General features: G+C 48.7%; 1 protein-coding gene across 1 annotated transcript in view; it reads left to right on the plus strand.

Annotated features, from left to right (window-relative positions):
- LOC144106287 (uncharacterized) overlaps positions 1 to 25,437 on the plus strand; it is a 150,468-nt gene extending 125,031 nt beyond the window's left edge. The window contains exons 6-16 of the mRNA XM_077639056.1: positions 2,193 to 2,462; positions 3,177 to 3,515; positions 4,147 to 4,363; positions 5,001 to 5,238; positions 9,229 to 9,396; positions 10,957 to 11,360; positions 12,659 to 12,784; positions 13,906 to 13,998; positions 16,747 to 16,842; positions 17,739 to 17,939; positions 18,954 to 25,437. Coding sequence (XP_077495182.1) covers positions 2,193 to 2,462; positions 3,177 to 3,515; positions 4,147 to 4,363; positions 5,001 to 5,238; positions 9,229 to 9,396; positions 10,957 to 11,360; positions 12,659 to 12,784; positions 13,906 to 13,998; positions 16,747 to 16,842; positions 17,739 to 17,939; positions 18,954 to 19,294 — 2,493 coding nt within the window. The 3' untranslated portion in view covers positions 19,295 to 25,437. The remainder of the gene's footprint in view (positions 1 to 2,192; positions 2,463 to 3,176; positions 3,516 to 4,146; positions 4,364 to 5,000; positions 5,239 to 9,228; positions 9,397 to 10,956; positions 11,361 to 12,658; positions 12,785 to 13,905; positions 13,999 to 16,746; positions 16,843 to 17,738; positions 17,940 to 18,953) is intronic.
- Positions 25,438 to 27,554: the final 2,117 nt, after the last annotated feature.

The following is a 27,554-nucleotide window of genomic DNA, read 5'->3' on the forward strand; positions in this document are numbered from 1 at the left end:
AAACGGCTAAGACTAGCAAAAAACGATGATGAAGCTGCCTTGGAATTCAAAAGGTAAGAATACCTGTTTAAAATTTAAATCACTGAGAAAAAATGTATATGAGCTACCCAACGACGTTTTGGAGCAAGTTTAATAACTTCGTATAAAAGAGTAATATACCATACACGATACTGTTGGTCAAAATACAGGTGGGCCCGTAGCAGAGCTTTAATGCCGAACGCAACTTTTTACTAATATACCGTACACGATTTGTGAATTTGAGATGGGGATCAAGATACATCCCTAAAAATACGCTGAGATTGGTGATTATGATACCAAGCGATGCCACATCAGGGAGAGTGTGCACGGAACATGACTGTTCGATGACCTAAATTCTATAAAATGACTGCTAATCTGATAATAGCTATAGCATATTTGCTCCGCACCATTTTTCAAGACAACGAAGGGCTGATTCGAACTTAAACTAACCAGAAAACGACTTGGAGTTGCGAAGCACGGTGTTGCCTGCGTATAGTATTCTATCCCATGGTTGTATTCATTGAAAAAGGCGTTCTATACTTGTAAGGTAAAAAGCCAAAACTATGGGGGTTCTAGAAACAATCCCTGAGGAACACTCATATGAAATGAATTGAGCATGATTATGTTCAGCTGAACAGCTGGAGTCTCATCGGATAGGCAGCTTTTTTATGGAGGACAATGGAGGTCCACTGATACAGTAGTTCTCAAATTTTGCTGTGAATTGTGGTGTCAAGCACGTTTTTAAATCCAATAAAGACAGCTCCGACATATTCCCCTGTGTCGATTCTTGATCTGGCTTTGTAAAAAAGTCCTGCTAAAACAACGTGGGTAGATAAACCACGTCTTAAAGCGAACTGCTCTGATAACATATTAAATTTATTATCACACAGAACAGTTTTGACCTTAAGTAACGCGTCGAGTATTCAGCTAAGAACGGGCATAATTTACATTGCTCATTATGCTTTGTTAATATATTCGAGGCATTGCGAGCTTGGCTTGATGAGGTCAAAACAGCTCTATAGACCTATCGTCATCTGTTCGCACAATTTGTAGTAGTGCAATCGAATAGAGTGTGTAAATAGCGTGGAACTTAGAGAAAAATTGCAGTAGTATTTCAACATAGTTAAACCCAGTAGACGTGCGAAAGCATCTGTTCATTCTTCGCCTCTTCTTTCTGGCACATGAATGTGCACGCAACCGCGTTTCTCTCTCTCCATCGTCACACCCTCTCTCCACTTGGCTGCACCTGGCGCGACGCCCCTCCGAAAGAAGCCGAGCTACCCGAATTACTCCTAGGCTCCACACAACAATGTTGTGGCATTGAGCAGCTGGGGATCATGCATGTCGTTTCATTCATGAATCGCTCATGAGCAATATTTCAAAAAGAAATGGAACGCCTTGAAATAGCGAAAAAGCGGAATTTCTAAACAGCCTGCAGGTAGATCTTCTTTGGGCCAGCTGGCTGAGAGAAGTAGCATAGAAAATAACTTTATTTCCGAGAGACAGATTAAGTGCTTATGAGAGGCTGGACACAGAGTAGCAGGACGCGTTGGTCATCCAGCTTTTCCGGCGCCAGCCAGGTACTCCGGGTGGGAGAGGGGGTCTACTGAGCCCTTAGGGACAATATGCTCCAGGTTGGCATAAGTTTAGGAGTAATTAGGGCAGGCTGCAGGCGAGAAAGGTTCAGTTGGGCTGAAGTGAGAGGGCTGTTGTTATAGATTGGTCAAACATAATTGCGCTTTTAGACTGACGTGAGAGAACAGAGGGACGACACAAACACTTGTGCACAATTTTTTTTTACGGGATCTTGCTTCGGCGATAAGTTCGATGAAAAAACGTATCCTTGTTAGCGGAGACACTGGTGGTATGTTGAGGCCCTATGTACACGAAATGAACACTATGAGGGTTTCAAATTGGGCGAATTGGTAGTTAGCATGGTCAAACTGGGCTAGTTCAAATTGGGCTGGTTGGTAGTTAGCATGGTCCCTGTGTTCTCCCACGTCAGTCTAAAAGCGCAATTATGTTTGACCATGCTAACTAGCCCAATTTGAAACCCTCTTAATGTTGTTATAGAGATTGCGGAGGCCTGCATGCGATGATAAAGGTCACGATGACGTCACTTCCACTTCGTTGTTCATTCCTTCCATCCACGGCGTCGAACCCTTCTCGTGCAGGTTGATGGCGGCTGCCTGGCTCCGCCCAGCGCCCGCACCATCGTCAAGCGCGGCTCGTACGCGGGCCAGACCGAGTGGCAACGCAATGGCCTGCGCTCCTCGTCTCCCGAGCGCCGACACAGCTACCAGAAGCCCGGACCGGGGCCCGAGCGGGAACGGGGCGGGGCCTCGTCCGACAGCTCCCTCGAGGACGACTACCTGCCCCGGGCGGGGAGACTGCGCCGAAAGTCCCGGCTCCAGAGGCACAAGGGGCGCGCTGCGACTGCAGACGTGAGCACTCGCTTTCACTGCGACTATATTGCGCTTCACTCGCACCATCGTCATCGTCACTGTCTTCCTTGAGATTAACTACGCTTCGGGACAAATGCCTCCCCCATTCAAATATATTAGCCGTATACCGCGCCAGCCGCGGCCACCTTATCCTGTGAGCGGATTATCTAATCTAAACTCTTTTCTGAACATCTCTATAGGCCACGGCTTTTGTCGCATACTAGTTGCAAGCATCTGCTTCGAAGTCCAACCACATTTTAAAGAAAAAATTTTCAGGAAGCAGAAAATGCATTGCACTCTCCCTGCGTAAGCAGCAGTGATGCAGGCACAGGTCTGCCACTAATCGCTGATGCTTGAGGTGCTGCAGCTAGGGGTTACTCAGCACGCAGCATTATTGCAATAAATGCTATGCCGATTTTCTCTTCATTGATTGGCGATCCGGATGCTATGCAGCGTCTTGGAGGAGCTTCAATGTGTTGATACAGCTAAAAGACTCGGCATGCCGCGCCGAGTCGACTTCAGCGACCGAGAGTGCCTCTCTGAAGTGTTGCTTCCATGTCGACACAAAATTTTAGGGTGTATCTGTCCTCAATGATTGGCATCCTGCACATAGTCTATCGCCTTACCGCATCGTCAGTTTCGATTCGACTCGAGACCTGGTGCGTCGCATCGGGTCGACTTGAGAAACCGAGATCGCCGCTTGTTCTCCGGCAGGAGGAAGACTCCGAGGGCAACGAGTGGCGCAGCAACACCTCCTCATCGTCTGCTCTGGACAGTCTCGAGGCAGACGGCGGCTGTGCGCCATCGCACTCCGCTCAGCGCGGCGGTGGTCGGCTGGGCGTGCTGACGCGCTATAGCTCGGAGAGCTCGGACGTGAGCGACCTAAGCGGCGGCCGCGGGGCTCCCGAGAGCTCGCCGGACGAGCGCCGCAGCATCCCGAGCGTGACGGTGGACGCCATCGGGCTGCCGCCCCCGTCGGTGGGCCTCTACGAGGAAGTGCGCCGGTGCTCGACGGGCAGCGCCCTGCCGCGCATGCCCATACCGGAGAACCAGGTACGCCGCCCACTGTCGAATCGGTTCGAACGCCGAAGTCGAATCGTATCGAGCACAACAGTCGCTCAATGATATTTCCAGAACATGCTATATGTGAACAAGTTTAAAAGAACGTCTTGCTGGGCAAATTGGTAACTGTAGATCTTTGGTTACAGGCGCGAAAACAGACACAACGCAAGGTAGTAAGACAGGAGGCGCTCCGTGCTGTCTTACTACTTTGTGTCTGTTTTCGCGCCTGTAACCAAAGATGAACGAGTTGTACAGTCTCGTTAATTTTCACTGCTTTAAACGGAGAGACACTACATACACGCTCAGCAAGGTCGCAGCGAAAGCAATAGCGAAAAAAAATTGCAATCAGCTCAGGTGCGCGCGAAGAAATCACGAGATCAAATGCCGTGCGCCTTGCTGAAAAGCTCTGTCAGTGCTGTGTGAGGACTTTCTTCATTCGCCTCTCAGTACCGGCTGGGAGATGTTTTGCACCGACTGCTGATTAGTAAGAGTTAGCGGAGATTTCAGCATTGTCCTCACCGCTCTAGTGGTCGGGCACTGATGCGGCTGTGATGAAGACGCGACCATTCGGAAATCATGAGGTCACCGTGTGACGTGTCGTGTTGTGCGCTCGCATGCGCAGCTGTGCCTCTTTCCGGGCGCCCCCCACGGCACGGGCAGCACTCACTCGCTGGACCTGCCGCGCGAGGAGCTGGGCAAACCCGAGAGGAGGGCCTCGGCCCCCGAAGGGGACAACATCAAGATAGTCATCGATGACGTCGACTCTCAGGGCCCGCCGCCGACGCCGCTGCGCAAGAGGGTGCTGCTGCAGAGGGACCCCGCCGACACCGGGGCGCGCAGTGAGTGCACGTGGCCAGCGGCATGATGTGATGTAAAGAGGTGGTGGGGAAGCGTACTATCGTGAGCAAATGTAAGAGACCTCCCTCCCATGTTTATGATGACCATGATCTGATGTGAATTGCGCGAGAGCAGCTTGGCCAAATATTTACAAGGCGAGCTTGTTTTTGGTAGGCACGAGTTGGCAGTAAAGGCTCATTTTCCTAAGAACTTCACCCCACAGAATCCGACCGCCAGGCCAAAGGAAACCTTGCACTTATTGAAAAAGCGGTGGGTACCCGTTGGCCCTGGGGATCAAACCAGGTGGTCAATGAGACTGTAATCTATCCATAGTGATGACAACTTTCAGGCACGTAGCCAGAATTTTTTTTTCTGGGAAGGGCCCGAAGCAGCTGTATAGGGCGATGACCGTAGGGGGAGCGGCGGGTGACAGGGCCCATGCCTAACAAGACCACTGCTATGGGGGTCTGGGCCCTCTCAGGCACCCCTTGGATACGTCCCTGGAAACTTTACATCGGTTAGTCTCGAAGAAGGCGTTCTTATAAAAGGTGCTCAGTCCCACGTGGTCTGAGCTGTCGTAGTCGCAGTAGTTGTACGGTGTCTCACAAGTGGTTCCTCTGTTTCCCGCCCGTGTCGCAGCGCGCGGATTCGGTATGCGTGTGATGGGCGGCAAGAAGGCCCCCGACGGCCACCTGTACGCCGCCGTGGCCTGGGTGCTGGCCGGGTCGTCGGCAGACCTGGCCGGCCTTCAGCAGGGTGACGTCATCCTCGAGTGGAACGGCACGTCACTCGTGGACCGCTCCTACGAAGAGGTGTGCGCCGTGCTCGACAAGTCGCCGCACAGCGTCGAGCTGGTCGTCGAGACCGGCAGGAAGATGTGAGCTGCCTGTTACTTCCGGTTTCCCTTTTACCTCCCTACCGAAACTCTTCATATAAGCCACGCATAGGGGATTAGGGGAATACAGAGTCCGTATGACATGAAATGTATACGGAAATTCGTATGCTTCGACACATCCCTTAAAGTACAGCTTCACGTGATTTCTATACAAGGTGCAAGACATCATACGGAGTGTGTATGTATTTTGGTTTATTCTTATGTGTTTTCCGCATGATCTATACAGACTACGTACATTACATATGGCTTCTATGTGAGCCATAAGGAAAACAAGACATTATGAAAATCGTTGTATGGAAAGTTGTAGTACCAACGATCGTTGTCGCAACTCGGCTTGTCGGTGTAACCTGCTTTTAAAACGTCTTCGGAGGCTACCAGATTGGGGCGCCATCTACGAACCGTGGAATCATCTATGCGCGGTGACGCTTAACTCTTGGGCACGCCTGCATGCTTTCTTTTATTTTTTTTTCAAATGACGGGTTGACATCTGGACCTCCACGATTCGTAGCAACCATTGTGATGAACTTCGGAACATTGGGCTAATGAGAAATTTCGCAAACATCGTGCTTTAACGTTTCTGGAAAAAAAAAAACGGGTGTGACCGTAGGATGGGAAAATTGGGGGCGACAGCTTACAGACACGTATTACCAGTGCCGCAGCGAATAAGTAGCTAAACCAGAATTACTAAGCGCAATGACTGAATTTAATGGCTACTTCGCCAGCCGCATGTCCAACATTCTCGGGAAAAAATTTTGAAAATTGGAAAACTGTAGGACACTGTTATAAAAATATTGAAAGTAATAGTCTATTCTTCTTATATGTATCAAAATATTTCTTTTAAAGCGTTTCCATCGATGACATCGAACAGTTAAGACTGGCATAGAAAACCAATGGGGAACGCTTTTGACGATAGAAAAGACGTCAATAGAAAAAAAATACAAGAATGCCGTCGGGTGATCTGAGGATATATTGATTGTTGTTGTGAAATCTTACGATATATGAAGAAAAAATTCGTTCATAAAAGGTTTCTCGCTCAAAAATGTTTTGCCCACATTTGTTGAGTATGTATGACTGACTAAGACACCATAAGAGCCGAACAGTTCATTGTAGTGTTGATCTCAGGCGCTCATCTCCCCGCTCAACGCTCAAAGACCCTTACTCTAACCGTCCAACCTTCGACCCCCCCCCCCCTCCCTCCCCCCCCCCCCCCACCTAATCTTTTCAAAAAGCCCTAGCTTGCGTAACAGTTCATCGATATTTCTTATCGAAAACTGCGCGGGATGTCGCCGCCAGCAAAGCTCGGCTGCGGCTGTTCGGTTAGCATAACGCTATTGCAACAACGGTAAGACGTGTTCAGCAGGCTGAGCACTCCTATACTATAGCAGGAACCGGACAAGCTAGGAACATAAATTAAGTGCGCCTGGTGCGCTACCGCGCCTCTCCTTTCGCGCCCGTAAAAGATGCGGCCACGTTCGAGTTGGCTGTAAGTGCGCCGGCAGTTAAACATTTTATTGCTTCTTCGAAGCTGCGCCGGGCCTGATTTACCCTCGGCCGTCTCCTTCTTTATGCTGTCTCGAAAGCTTCGCTCGATCCATGCAGCGTTGCACTTCTGTGCACTGCCCAGTTAGTGGAAGCTTAGAAACGCGGGGTCATAAATTCGGCCGAGTGCGGCATTGCACAATGCGCCACGCAACCACGGGAGAACGTTTTTTGTTTCCTCCCTCCGTCGCTCCTTTCTGCGCGTCTACTTTCTTCTACCGTAAAGCTTCAGTACTCCCGCATGTTATGGCTACCTTATGGCTAAGCATTGATTTACGAATTGGTAATGGAACGAAGATATATGAAATAGCATATGAAGTTGCGCAGGCTGCACCGCGGGGTTTGTGCAGATTTCATAAGTGTTCATCCATGGTTGCAAATACATGTGTGCTTCTCTTTCCTGCACCTGAACTTATACCTGTAACGGATAGGACTCCGAAGTCCCGCTGAAGTCTACGTAATACTACAGAACTAGCCTTATGAGGATTGTTGACCCCGTGTCACGATGGTCGGTGGCCGCACAAATGCATCTCTGCACAGGAGGCGCAAATGTGCCGAGCATGCGCAGATGGACTTTTGCACAGATGCGCCGTTGTTCGCCTGTGCGGTCGGACTGGCAAAAAGCCGTGTAAGATGCGCGAAATCACTTCACGCAACACCACCTCAGAGGTAACCGCATGCAAGATCAACGTTAAAGTTAAAGCTCAAGGACAGATGTCAAAAATCAAACGACACAGGTTGAAGCCTCCTGTTGTCCTGTTGTCTTGTGTTCATCCTTGTCTATTCGCGCTGCTTCTTATGATTATGCCCTCACATACCCCGGGTTCTTGAGTTTTGCTAGTGAAGTAGCTAGCGCTCTAAAATAAGCGGACATGAGAGGCCGGACAGCGGCAGATCGGTCCCGAGACAGAAAAAATGTGATCACATAACGTATTTCATGCTATAAAACTCCGGCGAGACTCATTTCCCAGGCGAGCTTTTATATATGAATTATTTTTTTGTTCGTCTTAAACGCGACTTATGACAGTGGTTGTGCAACGAGATACGCCATGTGGCGAATTGGTTACATGTCTTTTTTGTTTACTTACCATGTTAACGAGCGGTTGTGTGATCCTTGCCTCGTGCACAGCAGTGCGCACGGCTTGATGCGTTCTATCGCAATACCTGCTAAAGAAGAAATCCGATCGCTTGCAGAATGAAGTCACTTGTTGTAAAGTTACTTCTCACTGAGAAATATTTTCTCCGGATCATTACCTCCTCAGTTCTGCTTCATGTACCCCAACCTAGCTGTTTTGCTTTTTCTTATTTCTTGGTGGCTACAAGTGTAGCTTTTAATTTTGTAGGGATAGTTACATTACGGTAGCACATCGAGCCTTCGGCGTGGCGGTGCCACCCCCCTGTGCCTGCGCCGCCGCGCTGTCACGTGGTGCGGAGCAGCTGCTGGCGGCGCGGCGCCGTGACTGATCACGTGGTTCGTGACGTGGTTGGTCACGGGACCAGCCACGGGGTGCGGAGCAGCTGCTGCTGCTGGTGGCTGGCGCGCCGGCGAAACCGAGCTGCAACAGCTGTGCGCATGCGCCGTGTTAAGTGGGACGAAAACGAAGAAGAAACGCCCAGCGAAACGGAGCGGCGAAAGGCTGACTTTGCAATTCAAAAGAGCGAGTTCCACTCGGCCAGATGTAGCTCTCGCGTCACTCCAGGTTTAACCAGAGCTAAACCACCACCATTTTTTTAATCTTTTTCTTATTATTGAACAGCGACAGCTGTACAATAGTAGCTGCCATAGCGGCGTCACGGTCACCCTACCGGAGATGACCAATAATAACGAATAAACAATTATATATTCACCGCCGCCAGCAGCTGTCACTGAATCTCGTGTTACTCAGTGGTAACCCTACAGTGATTTTCTTTTATCCTGCACACCTTTTACCGCTTGAAATGCCCTATACGGTCACATTTTTACTTTCTCAGGCCCGATCTCCTGTGTGCGCTTTTGGTTGCCCGGCCGTCCGCACTAGTGCATAGCTCACCTGTGCAAAGATCGGCCGGCACCTATGCTCAGGTGCACCTTCGCGGATGCCGAACGTCGTGAAACAGGGCAACGTACACTGCACATCTAGCTCTGTGATACATGCGCTTCAGAAGGAGTCCACCTCACTAATCCAGGTCACATGGTACAAGCAGCAGTGCAATACTGCTCAACACGTATAGAGGAGCAGTGCCCGTGCATTTAAAACAGGAGTGCTACAAGAAGATGCCTACTGCATTTCAGGTATAGTCCGCATTTATAGCGTGCGAGCTTTTTTTTTTTCCTGTGTTATCTCATTAGCACTTATGTGCCTGGCTCTATGTTGGGTCTCCCCGTCTAATATCTTCTTTGGGTCATTACAGTTTGTAGATCAATACACAAATCTGCCGTGGCGTCATCCGCAGGAGCAACCGGGAGCTGCGTGCGTCCACGGGCAACATCCCGTCGCGCAAGTCGTCCACGTGCTCCATCGGCGGCGGCGAAGGGTCGGCCACGCGACGCAAGCTGCCCAAGACGCCCGACGAGATCTGCAACAAGGCGCACGTCCAGGGAGAGCTCGGCGTCCGCCTCTGGTACGAACGCGCCTTCTAGATTTACGCGTAATATCACGTAACACACCACCAAGCTATCTCTTTTTAGCTACCCTTTAGATCTATCAAATAGCTATCAGTTCCAAGGAGGACGAATTTTTTTTTTAATTTAACGTGTACCTGTGCTTATCTTTCGGTTGGTTTCTAAACTACGGAGTGTCTCGCCTCTAGTAACAAGACACTTTGTAGAAGAATTCTATACGGCTGTCAGCACTACACTGGGCTCACCTCGACCCAAGGTGATGCACTGATGTCTTTCCTGCGAAGGTAATTATCTGCTGGAATATTCATTGTTTCGAAAAGAATGTTTAGATATCGTTGTTACGTGCGGTAAAAGGGCGGTCAGTGACCGAGTTAGTCGGAAATCAGATTATCGAGACGCTCCTGGTTCTGTGTTTACACTATGGTGTACAAGAACCTGTCAACATTTTCCAAATCCATGATCGAAAGAATATTTCTTTCGATCATGGATTTGGAAAATGTTGACAGGTTCTTGTACACCATAGTGTAAACACAGAACCAGGAGCGTCTCTTTTTATGGAGGAAAAACGCCAAGGCGCCCGTGTGCTGTGCGATGTCAGTGCACGTTAAAGATCCCCAGGTGGTCGAAATTATTCCGGAGCCCTCCACTACGGCACCTATTCTTCCTTTCTTCTTTACTCCCTCCTTTATCCCTTCCCTTACGGCGCGGTTCAGGTGTCCAACGATATATGAGACAGATACTGCGCCATTTCCTTTCCCCCAAAAACCAATTATTATTAAAGAATATTTCGCGCCTCTAGATAGCAGACACTTTTATTACTGTACGTGGGCACTGGCGTGGTTTCCTTGGATTGGTAAAGAAAAGTGGGTGTAGTGGTAAGCGGAAAAAGACAACGAATAAAATAAGAGCATAGAGGCCACGACTGCTTCGTTGCGCAGCCTTTTACTTCGTTCACTGTCTTCTTGGAGCGAAAGCTCCACTATGCCGCATTTCGCCAAGGTCATCGACTGCCGCCGCTCGACCCTCAACCGGGGGAGCGCCGGAGGTGAGGCCGGACGCCATCCCACGTGATGCGCGCCGCGCTGAGCCCCGCATCGCCAGCTGTGGTCACATGACTAACCACGTGACTCGCCGTTCGAATAACAAGTAGACGAAGCAGCGGCTCACGCATGGAGGAGAGCGCGGCAGGCAGTGCGGTCGTAACGCCTGCGAGAACCGTGTGCTATACACAGCAGGCTGAATCGTAGCACCCTGCAGATGTGGCTCGACGGGCTGCTGTGTTGAAGGGAAAGCGAGAAGCTAGTCGCGCCAAAGAAGCAGCCGAAACAGAGGAAGAACATGAGCAACGACTCGCTAAGTGGCGGTTGCAAGCCAAGGAAAGCCGACAGAGGAAGGCACTGGCAGAAGCTGCTAAATTGCCAATGCCTTCGCTCTAATTAGGTTTAGAAGAGTTAAACGACAGCTATTTGTGCGCTGTGTGAACATAATTCCAGTGAAACCAATTCACCGTTTAATGCTCTTCTTTGCAACGATAGCGTAATTGTTCCCATCCGACGCAGGTACGACGGTACCGACCTCGAGGTGACGGTGCTGGGTGCCCGAGGTCTGCCCCCTCGGCGCTCCTACGTCAAGCTGCGGCTGCACGATCCCGGCTCGGGTCTGCGCGGGCCCGCCATGAAGACGCCCATCTCGGAGCCTGTGGCCAACCCCGAGTGGAACAAGACGTTCGTGTTCCGCGCGCTCGAGTCCCTGGACGGCCTGTTCCTGGACCTGACCGTCTGGGACCACCGGCCAGTCGGCTCGAACGCCTTCTTGGGCGAAGTGCAACTCCCGCTGGGCCGCTCACCGCTCAGAGACATGCCCGAGTGGCTCCCTCTATCGAGGGGAGCCGGCAGCAGCCGCAGCCGATCCCAGGAACTGCCGCCAGATGACCTCATCAGGAGTTCGTCTATGGACTCTATGCGTAAGCGTCTCTGCCGGTGCAGGTCAATTCGTCCACGATGCATTTTCGTCGTGAAGAGAGACCAGAGATGGAAAGTGTCTTGTTTAATACCTCACGCAGATTACGTATAAACTTTGGAGGCGGAGAGAAAGTTTACTACATGGCAGGTAAAGAGCCCCCTTGCGACAGTGTGTTTGCACATAGCCTGCTTCTAGTTACATATATAACGAGGAACGGAAGGGATCATGGTCATGAATGAGAAAGAAATGCTTTCTTACTTCCACCAACAGCTAACTGCCACAACCTCTTGCGAGCACAATGCATCTTCTGATAAGAACACATGGGCGTTAATCATAGATACGATCGAAATAGTTCCAATACTCTGGTAAGCTTAACCTGCCACTTCTGCAGTTCACCCGGATATGTAGCTCTCAGCCACGAATGTTTAAGGAACACTGTTAACGCCAATCACGATGATTAGGACCCCATTCTAGAAAGCTTAAGGGAAAGCTAATGCGGGTTGTTGTGATCATCATCGGCAGCAGTAGCCTGACTATACGCCCACTGGAGGACAAAGGCCTCTCCCATATCTCTCCAGTTAACCCTTCCAGTGTAATTACGAATGGCGAAGAGAATTTTTCTAGAATTTTCTCTGAGCGACGCAACCCTTAGTAGATTAAGCAATGGTTAGTAGGGATGAACGAATGGGGCTTGTTTAATTATAATTACTCACGATAGGGAGCTTGTGAAGATTACGGCGGGAAACATAATGGGAAGTAGTGAAGACAAGGGCGTTTAATAAATGTCATATTAATTGATATAATTTAAATCTGGTGTAACATCTATTCTGTCGATATCTTTTTATAGCTTGGACATGTAAAATGCACAGACGTATTGCATTACAAAGCTTAACTTTAAGAGCGCACTTTATAATTATATTTAAAGTGATTTTCATGAGTAGGAAGGAGAACTACATACAGCAGCTTGGTTAAAAGAGACAAGAAAATTGAAAAAAAAAATAAGAACGAAACATCGCACACGGCAGATAAGGCTGTATTGAAGCGCGTAAATGTTAAACACGATATAGAATAAACGTTGAATTGAACAATAATAAAGCAAGCCAGATTTCGGGATCTTAGTTCTAAGAACCCAAATTAAGAGATTAAAGCTTAATCCAGAAAATGTCACGCTAGTTCACATGGGCGTTTTGCTGGCACACTGACGGCCCTGCCATGAAAAGAGCTTTTACTGAAATATGCGAATCTTTGAAAAAGCATTTCTTGACTGGGCTGTTGTTCGTTTCTCTACTGGTGTCACAGTGCTGCATCCGGACGACGCATGGCAGGGCAACCCCGTGGAGCGGAAGTCCTCTGCGCCGTCAGTCTACTCAGTGTCCACGGGAGGGGGACGCAACCGGCAACTCCTCGCCCAGGACAGCCTGCCTGGTACGCCTTGGGTCCAGTGTGACCTCTAACAACGGGACACATTTATCCGCGTGGACTTGGACAAACAAATTTCTCTAGAGCATTGATCAGTGGAAGCCCAATAAACAGGGAAGTAAGGCAATGTAAAGGTGGCCGGGCAAAGTCAATAAACGAAGTATAGAAGATCAAGAGATCATGTGAGGTTTGTGTCATGTTCTTTGAAGACAACGATAAACTGTAGAGCACCACGTTCGACCTTGTTTTACGTAATAGGATGGAAAGTTGGGCTAGTTGGGTTACGTACATTTTTAAGGAAAAATACAGCGCGAACAAAGACGACGGACGAAGAAGAGGTGCACAACACAAGCGCTTGTGGTGAAGAAGAAGAAGAAGAAGCGCTTGTGTTGTGCACCTCTTCTTCGTCCGTCGTCTCTGTTCGCGCTGTATTTTTTCTTGTTTTACGGTAGGGAAAGCAGCTCAGCGTGGAAGCTGGGATAACTAGACGCTCAGGTGTAGACTCAGTCTTGTGTCTGACGCTCTTCTCCTGTGGTGCCGGCCGACAGTGGAGCCCTTCTGTGGCGTGCTGAGCCTCTATTTGGCTAATCTAAAGCGTTGCGTCACTCAAAGAAAATCGAAGAAAAATTATTTTGGCCAAACCGCTGGGTTGAACTCTTAGTTTCACACAGGGCGACCCTTGGCGGTCAGTTGAAGTTGGAGTTGAATGTTCATTTACAGTTTAGAACAAATTACAAAAGAAATACACAGCAAGAGGTTCCATGGTACAGGACCGTAGGCGAGACCTCCCGTTCTAATATCAGTACAATTCTATTAGCAGCTAATCAGTTCATGTAACGACGGGAACAAGGACATTAGACAAAAATTTTAATTTACCTAAAGTCACCAAAATAGCTATACTGCACACATAAAAATTACGAACTGTTCTAGAAGGCTCGACGTTCTTTAAAACTACCCACAGCCTCACATTACCTGCCATCGAGGTTAAAGAATTCATTGTTGTTTCCTAAAGCCAGTACCCGAGCAACAGTTTTAAATTACAGCCAGTAAGAGATACGAAAAGAAATGCCCTTGTCGTAGCCCTTTGTGAAGTGCATCGCGATCTTACTCAGAGCGATCATTCGCAGAGCTGTACACGTCTTCACCTACACAAACCCCGGAGAGGGCCAAGAGTGCCAGCTTCAAGGTTCGCCGAAACGTCAACCTACCCGACACCGCCGGTGAGTGCGAGGTGTGGGTGTAATTAGCGCGCAAGTTCTGCAGGGCTCAGTGCCGCCTTTCCTGTTCTTATTTCCACCACTAGTAGCTGCACGAAACAGGTTGCTCCTGCAACCGTTTAGTCTTCATCATCATCAGCCCGACTACACCCACTGCAGGGCAAAGACCTCTCCCATGTCTCTCCAATTAACCCTGTCCTTTGCCAGCTGCATCCACCCTTTGCCTGCAAACTTCTTAATCTCCTCAGCCAACCTAACCTTCTGCCGCCCCCTGCTACGCTTACTTTCTCTTGGAATCCACTCCGTTACATTTAAGGAACAGCGGTTGCCTTGCGTTCGCAGTACATGCCCTGCCCAAGTCCATTTCTTCTCCTTGATTTCGACTAGGATGTCATTAACCCGCGTTTGTTCCCTCACCCACTCTGCCCGCTTCCGATCTCTTAACGTTACACCTATCATTTTTGTTTCCATGGCTCGCTGCGTTGTCCTTAACTTAAGCTGAACCCTTTTTGTTAGCCTCCACGTTTAGGCCCCGTAGGTGAGTACCGGTAAGATACAGCTGTTCTACCTTCATGTTAGTTGTTGTATCTTCATGGTAGCCTTAAGCACACTCTGCAAGTAAAAAAAAATACTAACCAAGCACAGCAAAATTGCTGCTATTTTAGATGCAACGAGTTAAGCACTAGTGCGGTCACAGAAGACCTCGCCAAGTCTCTGGCTCCTAACTGAGATGCATCTCTCAGCACAGATGGAGTTGTGACAAATATTGGCAGTGAGTCCATTTTGCCATGCTATCCAAATTACTGGGAACTAAAGTGCTAGTTGGAAGGAATATTCTCAAAAACAGTACAGAAATGCTGGGCAACTCGAAGGTAATTCTAAAATTGCCGTGCGAAGTTTTTGTTCCCAGTAGATTCGAATACGCATCCAATAATATGGAGCCAGCGCCAGTCTTACTTGGCTGCCATGTTTCGATCAATACGTAATCTCGCTTAATGCTTCATATCCCTAATCATATATTACCACATGCCGCAGAGCCAGAACGACTTAATCCATTCTTGGCCTCAACTGCCTGAATTTCAGATTTAACATTGCGCAGCCGTTGTCTCTTTTTACCAATTACGGATAATTTGATTTTACTAATCAGACAGACTTATTTAACTCCTGCTGTTCATGGATCACACTTTTTGACTCATGTCATGAAGTTTCGTGAAATTCAAGGTTGCTCTAGAGCATCTAATAAATCATTCGTACTGACTCTAATTGAAAAGTTAAAAACATACCCGTATCATTTGCTACAGAGAGCGATGCCTTTATACTCCGGGCTATTCTTACGTCTCACTTTTATGACTGATATTTTCTTGTGCTTCATATAGACAAATTCACGATATTCAGATTTTTAAATATTTTATGCATGCATGTAGTCTCTCTCTCTCTCTCTAAAGAGTAAGGGCAGCACAGCGTGATGAAAAGAAAACGGTAGGCGGAAGGCAAAGGAAAAAAACACGGACGTATTAGAAAATTAAAAAAATAAACGAGTATTCAGGGCATTCTAGCTGGCAATGAGGTGTAGAAATAAGTTTTGACAAAACATGCAACGCGTACAGCAGATAACCGGTGGTCTTTTAAGTGAGAGTCAAGGGTGCCAAGTTAGGGGAATCGCGGTCGGGACTTGGCTCGCACACTGTCAAGGAGTGCCCCTCATGTGAAGCCCTCACCCAAGGGCCCCTGAGGTATCTGTAATAATTAAATAATTTATGAGGAAGAAATTCCTAAAAATACGCCGATCACGGTTTGTGTCGGATAGGGGAGCTGAATGTTTCCGGGACAATTAAGCGACACGACTGGCAGTGACGGTGACGAGGCAGTGATGTCACCGTGCTCATTGTTCGACTGCCTTCAGAAACCTCTCAACTCTCCTCCCCTATCCATGCTACGTTTGGGATTGGAGCTGTACGCCGTCCAAAATTATCGGTAATAGTAGAGGGAGACATAATCATTACATTGAAAATCGCGCCTGATGTTCTCGGTATATCTTGAGCCTGAAGTACTAAGGCGACCTGGTATTCCAGCTGCGCCGACGGCAGCCGGGAGTTCCAGCAAACGTGTGAGGGAAATGCATGGAGTGAACATGATGACATGGCATGAAAAAAAAATGGCGGCCGATTTAGCGTCGTTAGGCCAAATGCGAATTAGGTGCCCTAGCACTTCGGTTTGCACTTCAGTTTTGGTTCGCCAGGTACCCACCGGTGATACAATGGGTACAAGCTTTCCCCTGGTCTGGTGCTCGGTTTATTTCGGGTGCAATGCTTGGGAAATGGGTCTTTGACCCTACCTTGAGAAATCGAAAATACCTTGTGTCATGGCTCTCTTTGGCCTCAGATGCCCTTGAGCCATAAAAATTCATCATCATCATCTAATTAACATTCATAGACAGCTTGGGGTCCTCATACCCCTCCCGGCGCAGTGCTGCGGCGGTTAAGCGATGTGCCACTGTCCTACGATGGCAGGTGCTGCCGCCGGTGGGGCTTCTGTGGGGCTGCTCTTCCCGATCAACCTTAAGGTCCCTTAGAGAGTCTTCGGACAGACAGACATAGGCGAAATCTAAGATTGGGGGTTTTAGTACTAGCAATAAAAGTGTTCTAGATCGGCATATGGAGCAGAGCAGTTCTTTTGGAGTTTCCCGCTCCCCTGGCTAAGGGTTTCATGCTCCCACACGGGTAACCTGACGTCATTGTGTTCCTTCCGTAGCCATGGACGAGAGGCGGTCCCTGCCCAGGCGGAAGCTGTCGCGCGCCGTCAGCCTCAAGTCGGACGAGAGGGTCAACCACGTCCCCGTCAACAAATGTAAGCCACCTGTGCGAAGGGTGCCCACCATGGCCCCGACTTGGGCACCAGTTTGCTCGCATTCTTTTCACGAGTTAAAACAGCGTAAGGAAGCTGGCCGATGCTCGTGTTTGCTAAACACGTTTTTTTTTCTGTGCATGGACATCAAGACTGTGCTGTGGTGGACATTTTCCTAGGTCTGTGAGCATTCGTCACGTGTGATTTTATGTGCACACCGATTTTCAGCAGAGTTGTCACAGAGCCCGTAATATTTCTTCGTCTTCGGCACACCCTACAGCTCTAAAATGAGCTCATTATTTTGACCGTCGAGGATATCTCATATACATCAGATAACCTTCGTCAGGGATAAAGTAAACTGTAAAACCGGTTTACCAAGCCAACCGCTTTTTACAGAAACGTGAGCGTGCTAAAAGAGCTGACGCAGTGAAGAGCTGGTTTTCTTTTTCAATCAGCCACTGCTGGCTTATGGTTGCTGGTGGCCCTGCTTAATTAAATGCAGGCCCACTGAAGTTTTCGGTACTTGGCAAAAGCTCGAGTTAAGATGGCTAGAAATGACGTTCCTAGCTCCTGATAATGATTGACAATGCCCGTCGTAGAACGTTGTTGCTGCTTCGTTCCCTGCATGCTTCAGGAGTCCACCCACTGTGAAACTTCTGCCGCCGCGAGCTTATCATTGTTATCCCTTGTTATCCAGTGATCGCTTGTTATCCTGCTCATAACCCGTACACAAAGACTCGAGGCATCCGCACAACGAGAACGCTCTGCTGTGAATAAAATCACTCTGTAGCAGGGTAGAGTTCAAAGGTACTGTGAGAGTTGTAAATGGTCCGGAGGCATGTGATACGGTTCCCGATGCGAATGGAAGTTCCCCACGTGATGTGACCGCTACATCCCAGGTGGAGGAGGCGACGGCGGCGACAGCAGCTCCAGCTCGGAGCGTTGTCCCCAGGAGGTGGGGCCCGGCCAGAAGAACTCAAGGCGGGACCTGGCGCGCCTCGGTGAGCTGAAGTTGGGCTTCATCATGACCAAGGGCCAGCTGGAAGTTGAGGTTGTCTGCGCCAGGGGTCTGCCTCTTGGGTCGGGAGGAACTCCGCCCGGTGAGTAGATATTTTAGTTTTTTTACACAATGCCTCCCGTTACTTCTGTATGACTTCCCCGAGGCCGTTTCAAAGGGCGTTTTTTCCCTCTCTATGACCTCACCGCGGCCAAATAAGAAACTGTGAATATCAGCATTTTTTACTCGTCTCGGAGTGTATTATATCTCCTTTCCAGCACCTAATTCTCAGTTCTTCTTTCGGCGACGAGAAAATAAGGAAATTTTCAAGGACAAAGTGTTTTTAGCTCCCTCTCTCGCCAATTATCGTCGAACATCGCCACGAAACTGCAACGAAACTGACGCCAATGTTTACGGCGAAACCAATGCCGAAAATTGTCTGTAAATTTTCACCATAAAGAAACACAAAGGCTTTCTTGAGCTACTTGCGATAAATATATTGCCGAGAAAAGAAAATTAAAAAGGTCAGGATTTCTAAAGAAAGAAAACGGCGCAAGAACTCTCTCACATATCACTTTCGACACCCGAACCACGCCGTAAGGGAACGTATAAAGGAGGGACTGAGAAAAGAAAGGAAGAAAAAGTTGCCGTAGTGGAGGTCTCCGGAATAATTTCGACCACCTGGGGATCCAGCGTGCACTGACATCGCACAGCACACGGGCGCCTTTTGCGCTTCCGCTCCTTCGAAACGCGACTTCCTCAGCCGAGATTGGACCTGGAACCACGGGCTCAGCAGCCGCTGAGTGTATGCGCATATCCTCCTCACCCGATCAGTGGTGCCTCTAAATTGAACGTAACTGTGTTCAACACCCGGCTTATCGTTTTCGGTAGCAGCGCAGTCAACTCTCGTTTCGATCGAGATCAATCAAGAAAGCGACCTGCACGTCGTGCTTGTTGATGTTAGCATCGCCATTGTCGACCCTCTTCTCGGTCGAAAGTCTCAACTTGTCACGTGCCCCCTACGACTTGGAAGTCCAAATGCGACGTCTCAGTATTGCAGAGCTTTTCTCGTTGCCTTTCCGCAGCCGCCGAATGAATTATATTTCTTTCTTCGCAGACACCTACGTGAAGACGTACCTGAAGGAGGGCGATCGCCAGATGCAGAAGCGCAAGACCCGGGTGGTGCGCCACTCGTGCGAGCCGCAGTACCGCCAGACGCTCAAGTACACGGCCGCCGACGTGCTGGGCCGCTCGCTGCTGGTCACCGTGTGGGAGCGCGCCCGCGGCTTCGACCACAACCAGCCGCTGGGCGCCGCCCTTGTCCAGCTGGACCGACTCGAGCTGAGCCGCCTCACTCTCGCCTGGTACGCGCTCCAGACGCCCGCTGGGCCGGCCTCGGCCTCGGGACCTCGCGGCAACGGTGACGAGGACGACGATGACGATGACGACTCGCCGTGAATGACGACGCCGTTCTCAGCGGTTGCACGGCGCGAGGAATGCACACGTCGTGGTCCAGTCAGGGTCCTTGTCCAGCTGGACTTGCCGCGTTGTCCTCGTCCTCTGCGGCTGTGACATTCTCGGCCCATCCCCGGGTTTCTATTGGAAGATTGTGTGGAGCTACGAGTTTGTTTTTTTCGTTAACGGGGACAGTGTACCAGCGTTCTTGCTGCCACTACACTGGCCTGGTCAAGGTGATGGCAGACAACCTGGCGGCCTTGAGGACCGAAGGGTGTCGCTGAAGTCCCGGCTGCACGTCTGTTGCCTGTCCGAGCTGCACGGCAAGACCAAAAGCATTCTCTATTCTCTTACGGGAGATCTTCACAGCCACTGCGCACCATTGCGCAGAATGGCTTCGCCATTAGTGAACACAGCGTCTAACTACGAATGTCTACACGTCGTTTATAAGATGTGCGGTTAGAAGTTCGTTGTTTAGAAGAAGTTCGTTGTACGACTGGGATTTCTGAAAGGTCGACAGAAGTTTAATTGTCGCGAAAAGTGCCGACGCAGTACCGTTGCCAGTTCTTTTCAAAGTTTGTCTTCGTCGAGACTTTCACCCGCGTATTTCGTTTCGTTTTCTAGGTAGGTAGGCTCAGTACAGAAATGGCGTCGGGTGCATGTCATTCGCTCGGTAGAATGTAGCCTCACGTGCTGGAGATGCACGACTAACTTGTTATGACTGAAGACTGAAAGAGCACGTAGCAGACTGCCTTTTTCTCATAGTACTTTGTTGTTGAGGCTACAAGATTAGTTGGTTTTGCTTTCTAGTGCAATGCCATTATTGGTGACCAAGACAGACATCGTATTCAAAAGGGTGGACACTACAGGGCTTGTTGGTACATGATATGAAGAAGTATGTATCGCGACCAAGACACGGAGTGATAGGACACACACACACAGCGTGAACTTCCAACAATGGTTTATTGCGCGAATATACATACGACATTCGTTACTAGTTTGTCTTGTTCTGCGCTGAGGGTCAGACGGTGATTCTTTGGCACAAAAACCACTTTGCGCAAAAAACTATGGTATTCAGTTTGAAGCATGTACCTTAAACAAGCGCTGCCCAAGGTTTCAGTTTTCGGGTATTACGCTAGGCAAGAAAATATTATGGTGAGGAAATGCCAGTCCTGTCGGGATTCTTAGGCAGGAAGTACATAGGGCAAAAAGAAATTAAAAATGAAGTCACTTGGAGAGTAAGAAAAATGAAGCACCACGTGACCAGTCGCAACAAATGACGCGTCAATCGGTTTTCGAAGTTCCAAGGTGTTGAAGCAAAACTGCGTAGTGTTACTTGTAATAAATTCGTGTCGTTTATTCAGAAAAAGTGAGAAATATGTCTGCCGCCTTCTGCGCCAATAGATGTCTCCGTTCCCGCCCTAAACTCTCCACGGCCACACTGCGTAGCTGGCCATACAAAATACTCCTGGAAATACATTCGACCAGTGACGTCAGTTAGGGCAGGACACGTGACAGCGCACGTCACCAATGGGAGACGACTACCTCTGTTTGGGGAGAGTATCATCAACTTCTGCCGCTTGACTCGACTCGTGGCTACGGCCCAGCTTCGTGTTCGGACGTTGCGGAATCTAGCAAGCCTCAGCCGACTGCAACTGGCTCGCACACGGTACACGTGACTGTGACAAGTCCCACCGACTGCGATTCCTGTCCTTCGTGCGTCCTTTTTTTCATCGTCCTCCAATGTCGTTCGTACCTACGTGCATTGTGTTACGGGAAGATTTGCTATGCGCAGCTGACCGACGTCGGAACTGCGCGCACCCGTGAAGATGCCATCTTTGTTCCGGCGTCTGTACCAATAGTGTGTGTGTATGTGTGTGTGCGTGCTATCTCACACCTCCAAGTGGTGCACCGGCCATCTCGATGGAGAAACTGTGCCACGTGTCCCGCAGAAACTCTTGCAACGTGTGTGGTGTTAAGGTTAATTTGTACGCGCATCCTTTCAGCCTTGCCTTTCCCGCCAGCGACGTTCCCTCGTCTTTTAAAGAGGGCGCTGAGCCCTCGATTAATTCCTTGTGGACGTTATTTCCGCGAAAATGCCTGCGGTATGGTGTGGCTGTGGCCGCAATTTGGATTTTTTTCTTTTCCAAGCCCCACAGATTTCGGCAGGCCTGCTGCACACCGAATGTGAACGCGAAGTGGCACTAGTAACCACGTTAGTAACCACGCCACACAGAATGGTGGCTCGTCGCAAAGCACGCAAAACCTAACGCAATATGCGCCTTAACAACTCTGGTTTGCAGTACAGATGGTCCACAGTATAAAAACTGAAATAGAATTCATTAAAAGGGTGTAGTTATACGTGCAATTCTTAGCGCGCTTAAGCCACGTTATTATTAACTACTCGCGCCATCAGCGGTGTAACCGCGCAGGCATCGTTTCCGCCATAGTTAGCTTCACTATGAACAGGGTGCATGGGGTAGTGTGAGAAACACGCAGTGGTCGAGCGCCACAACTTATCCAAGCACATGATGTGCCAAGGCAAAAGCCAAAAATTTATTATGCTCAAGCAAAAGTAGCAAGAAAATGATACGTGGGCAATGAAAGCAGGAATGTCAAAGGTATAATGTGCGTCGTACAGGGTGTTGTGTCTCCTTGTTTTATCACAAGTGACCCAAGGTTATCCTTGCGTGCTGAATTCTGTGCAGTCCATCGTTGAAATGCACCTCGGCCAAACCCCAACTTCACTTGCAATATCAACAGTTTTAAATGTCGTGCCCCGTTTGTATCAGGTGCATGCATCCCTTATTGTCCGAGTTTTTCGTAACATTTACGTTTTCATCTTGGTTTTATTTAGAGGCGCCCTCTCTAACCTGGCACCACTTAATACGTTTACGTGGGTGAAGATCACGTGACCAATAAGAGTAGAGGTTCGGCCGGCATGTGTTTGCCTCTGTAAAATTTCGATGTCATTTATTTTACAAACAAAAGCACGTCGACCTGCTCCAGAGTGCCGTATTGTACTCTGCAACAACCCGGTGCCTCCTGTCCTCGCGTAATCGGTCACGACAGCAGTGACGTCAGCACCAATGCGCGCGCAGATTTTCAGAGAAGTATATATACATATAGCGAGGGCGGACGACGTACAAGGAACGTGTATTTTTGTTGAGCGCAACCACTGCAGAAGGAGAGAGTGTTATTTTGACGGGCTTTACAGTATATAGAATGCCGCAGAGTGAGCGAGAAAAAAAAAGAGTACCTGTGCCTCCTTCAGAGTGAGCCTGTATAGCTTTATTTTGCCAGCTTGTAGGAAGCTATCATGGTGTGCTAAGTTTCATTCGCTGTTTGTCCCTGGTGCGTGGCACAGACTGTATTCTCCCCAGGAACCTCAACAGTGGGCTACAACCTGCGTGGGAAGTGTTGCACCTCATTCAAATACCTGCATCCAGTGTTTTCTACGTTCTTCCGTCGTACTTGATGCCTTTGTGACCCCTTTGAAATGGCTGCTGTGTTCAGAAAGTGGTAGTGTAGTAATGAAGAGTGTTTCTCTTATCTCCCGCACCGCGGCGCGCCATCGCTTATAATAGGGAGTTACAGCATAGCGTGATCCCCTACCGCGCGTCGTCAGTGCGTACGCTCTGATTGGTCCCGACGCGGTAGGCGGGTCCGCAGGTTCCCGGCACCTAGCGCCATCTGGCGGCTCTCTGGGCGATCTGCGCATGCGCAGTGATGACCCGCGCAAGCGGGCAACGGTAGCGGATCGTGCTATGCAATAACTCTTTAATTATGTACGCCGTCATCTCAGTCATCTTCAACGGGCCTCTGCTGGTGCTCTGTTCGAAGGTTGGCGAAGTTAACAGGTCACAAAAGGCCGCCAAATACGTAAAGCCTCTTGCATGCCCCCAACCGCTCGACGGAGCAGTGTTAGAAACGTCACGAGAGCACACCGTGGCCGTAAATTGGAAACTAGCTACAGAGCACGCATTGTGTGTGCGTGCGCGCGAAGTCAAAGATGCCATAAAACAGTAGTCATGTAGCCGTGTGTACGCGGATGTTCAAGTGCGAGGTGGTGGTATATTCTTAAGAGGGGAGGGGGAAGAAACAGATGCACAAGGTCAGCCATTCCAGCCACGTTGTCCTGCTCTAATCGTATTGCGGGAATTCTCGTTAACTCCAGAAGTTGGAAGGGTTCCTAGCTCAATGCGTTTTAAAACACGCAGTAGCTCATGAAGTTTAGAGGTCTAGAAGGCACACCGAATTTTACCAGTTTACCAGTTTACCAGTCGACCTTAAAAAACCAGCGGCTTTTCGTAAGTTCAGCCGCAGTGAAAAGTTTATGGAACACATTACGGACGAAAAAAACTTGCGAGCTGGAATAGATATAGTATACAGCCTAATTTATGACTACGCGGATTGCGCAGCGACAGGCCTCAAATGAAAATAAAATAAATTTCTCTGCCAAATGAATTTATGAAGGCGGGTGTATGTTTGAACCGTTCGCGCGTAAGTTCTGCCTGTCACTGAGCCGCCAATCAGAAGCCATATTTGCGTGCGAACTCAAATATAGCTTCTGGGAATCCGGTCCCAGTTTTGAAAGACGAGTCTCAAAAGTTCGGATTCGCTCGCACGGCCAGTGTCATCGTCACGTTTCGCTGCTCTTTGCATGTCTCCCACTATGCAACAAAAATAACAGTGAGAAAGAGAGCGAGAGGAAAAGTGACGTCACTAAGAAGTGTGCTTGAGCGTGCGAATGAATGGCTGGATTATTCTTTTTCTGTCCCTCACGCTACCAATTCCAACAGGGCAGACTGCCCTTGTCTCCCACACGTCTTCAGCAGTGCAGACGCAGCAAATGAAAAAAAAAACTGTTACCGCTGCTAGCCGGTCCGCACACGCTCAACCTTGCACACAGTCCGTCGATATCTATATATACATACATACACAGTGTATAAGCACGCATAAAACGCCTCTCTCACCTGATTCGCCGCGGCATGATGCGCACGTGCGTGACGCAAGTCGTACGCGGAAGTGACGCTCCGTGGAGACCGGAAGTGGGCTACGACCAAGAAACATGAGGGTGCCCGAGGCCACTTTGGGTTAGTGTTCCTATATATGCTCCTGCAGGGAGCATATAGCATATACAGGAACACTACTTTGGGTGGCACAGAGGTATCTACTCCCGTAGCTGGCACATAAAGGGCTTGAGCATCTGCGCATGCGTAGAGCCGCCGCCTGGTATTATCAGATTAAACAGCACTGAAACCGCGCCCGAGCAGATTTTCCTGGCGATTGCAACTAAGGTGTCGAACCGAACACAAAGTGACACAGAGGAAAATGCGTTATTTTGTCGGAAATCAGATGCGAATAGGAATGCTTGAAAACCTTTTCGCTCTAGATAGAAGTGATAAGAAAAATTGCGGTCACTAGTTGGTTGCGGTCCTGGCGATTCGGTGACCGTTAAACTGGCCAAAAAGCGACAGAATAGAAAAAATACAGAGGGCCCTTAAAACTATTCACGTGCGGCGAATCAAAAGCATTTGTGTCTCATCGTAAGCTACTATAGTCGACTATATTTGTTTAATCTTTAGTACTAGTTAGTATTTAGTACTAACCTCTCTAAGGCCTTTAGGATGAATTATTTTAATGTTATGGTCTTTACGTTCAAAACTTTCAGGGTAAACGCATTTAGGTCAAATCACTTTGGGTGAAGGCTATTATGTCGGAGGCGTTGACCCTAAATGTCTTCACCAAAGACCTTTGACCTAAATACCTTCCACCTGAAGACCTAAAGGCCATTGGGTCCTCTCTTGACTCTCTTATGCTTGCTATGACAGCTGTGATGATGACAGCATTGGAGTTTTTAGACCATTTCGTCTGGTCAGAAACGCCGGTTCACACTGCCGATAAGCTATATAATTATTTCGCATTAAAAAATTTACAGTGCATCGCATCCGGGTATTGGCTGCACTCAGGCATTGAACCTTACGATCTGATTGCTTTAAAGGGACCTCTATTTTTGATCTCCTGCACTGCAAGCTATACTGCATTATTGCCACATAGCGTACTACTGAAAAGCCTTTCTTATGCTTATCGCTATGACATGATGTGACCTGGGAACATTTGGCAGTCGCTTCACATTTGATACGAAAAAAAGAAACTGAGCAGGAAATCTGTCTGATGCCACACCAGTGCCACTGAACGCACCTTCCTTCCGGAAGTACTAATACCGCCCACTTCCGGCCGACTCTGCACAGCCCCGCGTTGCCTTTATCTGTGTGATTCCGTTCACCGTGCACCATGCATGTAATAATCCTTATTTTTCCACACACTGTACAGATATAAATAATTACATATATATATCTACATATATATATAGCCGGTCAAGCAGTGTATACGGCTCACCAGGGACACGGGGTCTGCATGTTATATTTCTTGATATATATATTATGTATACAGGCAGCGTACAAGCCATTCGGTATTTTCGACTCGTCTCCCTCTCTCTTATATAAATGTCTATATCGAATTATATGCCCTATATCTATACACGTTCGGAGACTGTCAACCGTCGAGGCGGGTATCTTTTTTTGTTTCTGTGTGGGTGTGTGCTTCATACACGTGTACGGGACTCGTGACATCCAGGAGCTCTTTTTATGGCCGTTATGCCGTGCATACGCTGGGTCGCGCACAATGAAGGTGACTTTTCTCTCAAAAAGAAAGAAAAAGAAACATGTCTTCGAATTCCACCCCCGCCATCAGTTCGTGATCAAATCTTCAACCTCCACGAGATCATTAAGTGTTTATTATTTACTAGAAACCCCCGTTTCTTGCGCATTCCCGGATTTTACGTACGTGACCACCGGTCCATATTGTCGCATTGTCCGTTTTGCACTGTAGTGAACTAAGCCTAATTCGGCACCGGTTAGGCCGTGTTGTTTGCGGCCTTTGCAGTGCGAGTACTCGGTTTCGCTATAACATCCGCTGATTCCCACATTTCCGGTTTATACGTTTTCCCGAATTGTACGTGCTTTCAATAATTTTTAACTTACGCTGCCACAAATTAACAGTGAACTTGTGCAGCTTCAGCATATCTAGTTTTGATAACATGTGACCACAGGCACTCCGGTACGCTAGGTCATGCCATCGATAGCATTTCGAGTGCCGTGACAATGCATCTTATATAACAGTTAGCTCGAAATCGGCGCGTCGTGCTTACGTATCACGCAGTTGTAACGCCATCAAACTAGATATCAGACGAATAAGCATTGCGTATAATGCCGTGCCAGTGGTGAGATTCGAGCACGCACTGATATGGCGGATTTAAGCAAATAAGCAGATCGAGATGACTCGCCTTGATTGTGCCGCGCCCCTTGCTCGCCACTTTGTTGTGTACTGTTGTGCCGTTTGTCTGTGCCCTTGATGTTGTTTGCTGTGAGACGCCGCACAACGCGTGCCCAGTTTTTTGTTGTCCGTTTATTCGTCGGCCCCCGCATGTTAATTACTGCGCTGTTTTCCGCTGTGTAAAAAAAAATGCATACAACTCGGCCGCGTGCTGTTTGTTGACGCGAGAGACAATGGACGGTGGGAGAAAAAATAAATAAAATATAAACGTCGTTACGAGCGATGGAGAAATAAATGCGGACTATATAGAATGTTGCCATTGGTGTCGGCGTCTGATTGATCACCGTCTTGCTGTGCTGCGGCCGGTGTAGGAAGCCGGAGGCTCAGTGTGGTTGTTTTTCTGTGATTTGGCCGTCTCTAAGTTAACGGGACGGAATTGTAATGTTGTGCGCGGCTAAATTCCCGGTCCATTTCCACTTGAACTGTTTTCTCCACGTTCATATAGACTGCACTTGGCAAAGCGCCAGAGAAAAGTGTGAACGCAGGACCGGTGTTTTTCAGGCTATAGTGGGTGTCGGCAAATCTCCCGTGTTTGGGTTCCTAGTGTTCAAAAGAAAGGAGGCAAAAAAAGATCGTCGCTTCAGTGTTGACTTCGTGTCTTATTTTCTGTCTTTACGACATTCCACTCCGAGATCTGCATACACAAACTTGGCCGGATTTCCATGTTAGCGAAAAGCGGCCCCTGGCCATTGGAGATACATGTCAAACTCAATTTCCACAAGTTATCCCTGAAATTTTTTACTTTAAAAAACGCTGAAATGTGAATCCAATTTTCAGTGGGAATAATCATATCTGTCATTGTAATAACAAGAACTGGGTTAATGGTATTGTCATTTTTTTCTTTACGTGTCAGAGCCACGCTATG

Source organism: Amblyomma americanum, chromosome 10 (genome assembly GCF_052857255.1).
Source record: "Amblyomma americanum isolate KBUSLIRL-KWMA chromosome 10, ASM5285725v1, whole genome shotgun sequence".
Lineage (NCBI taxonomy): Eukaryota > Metazoa > Arthropoda > Arachnida > Ixodida > Ixodidae > Amblyomma > Amblyomma americanum.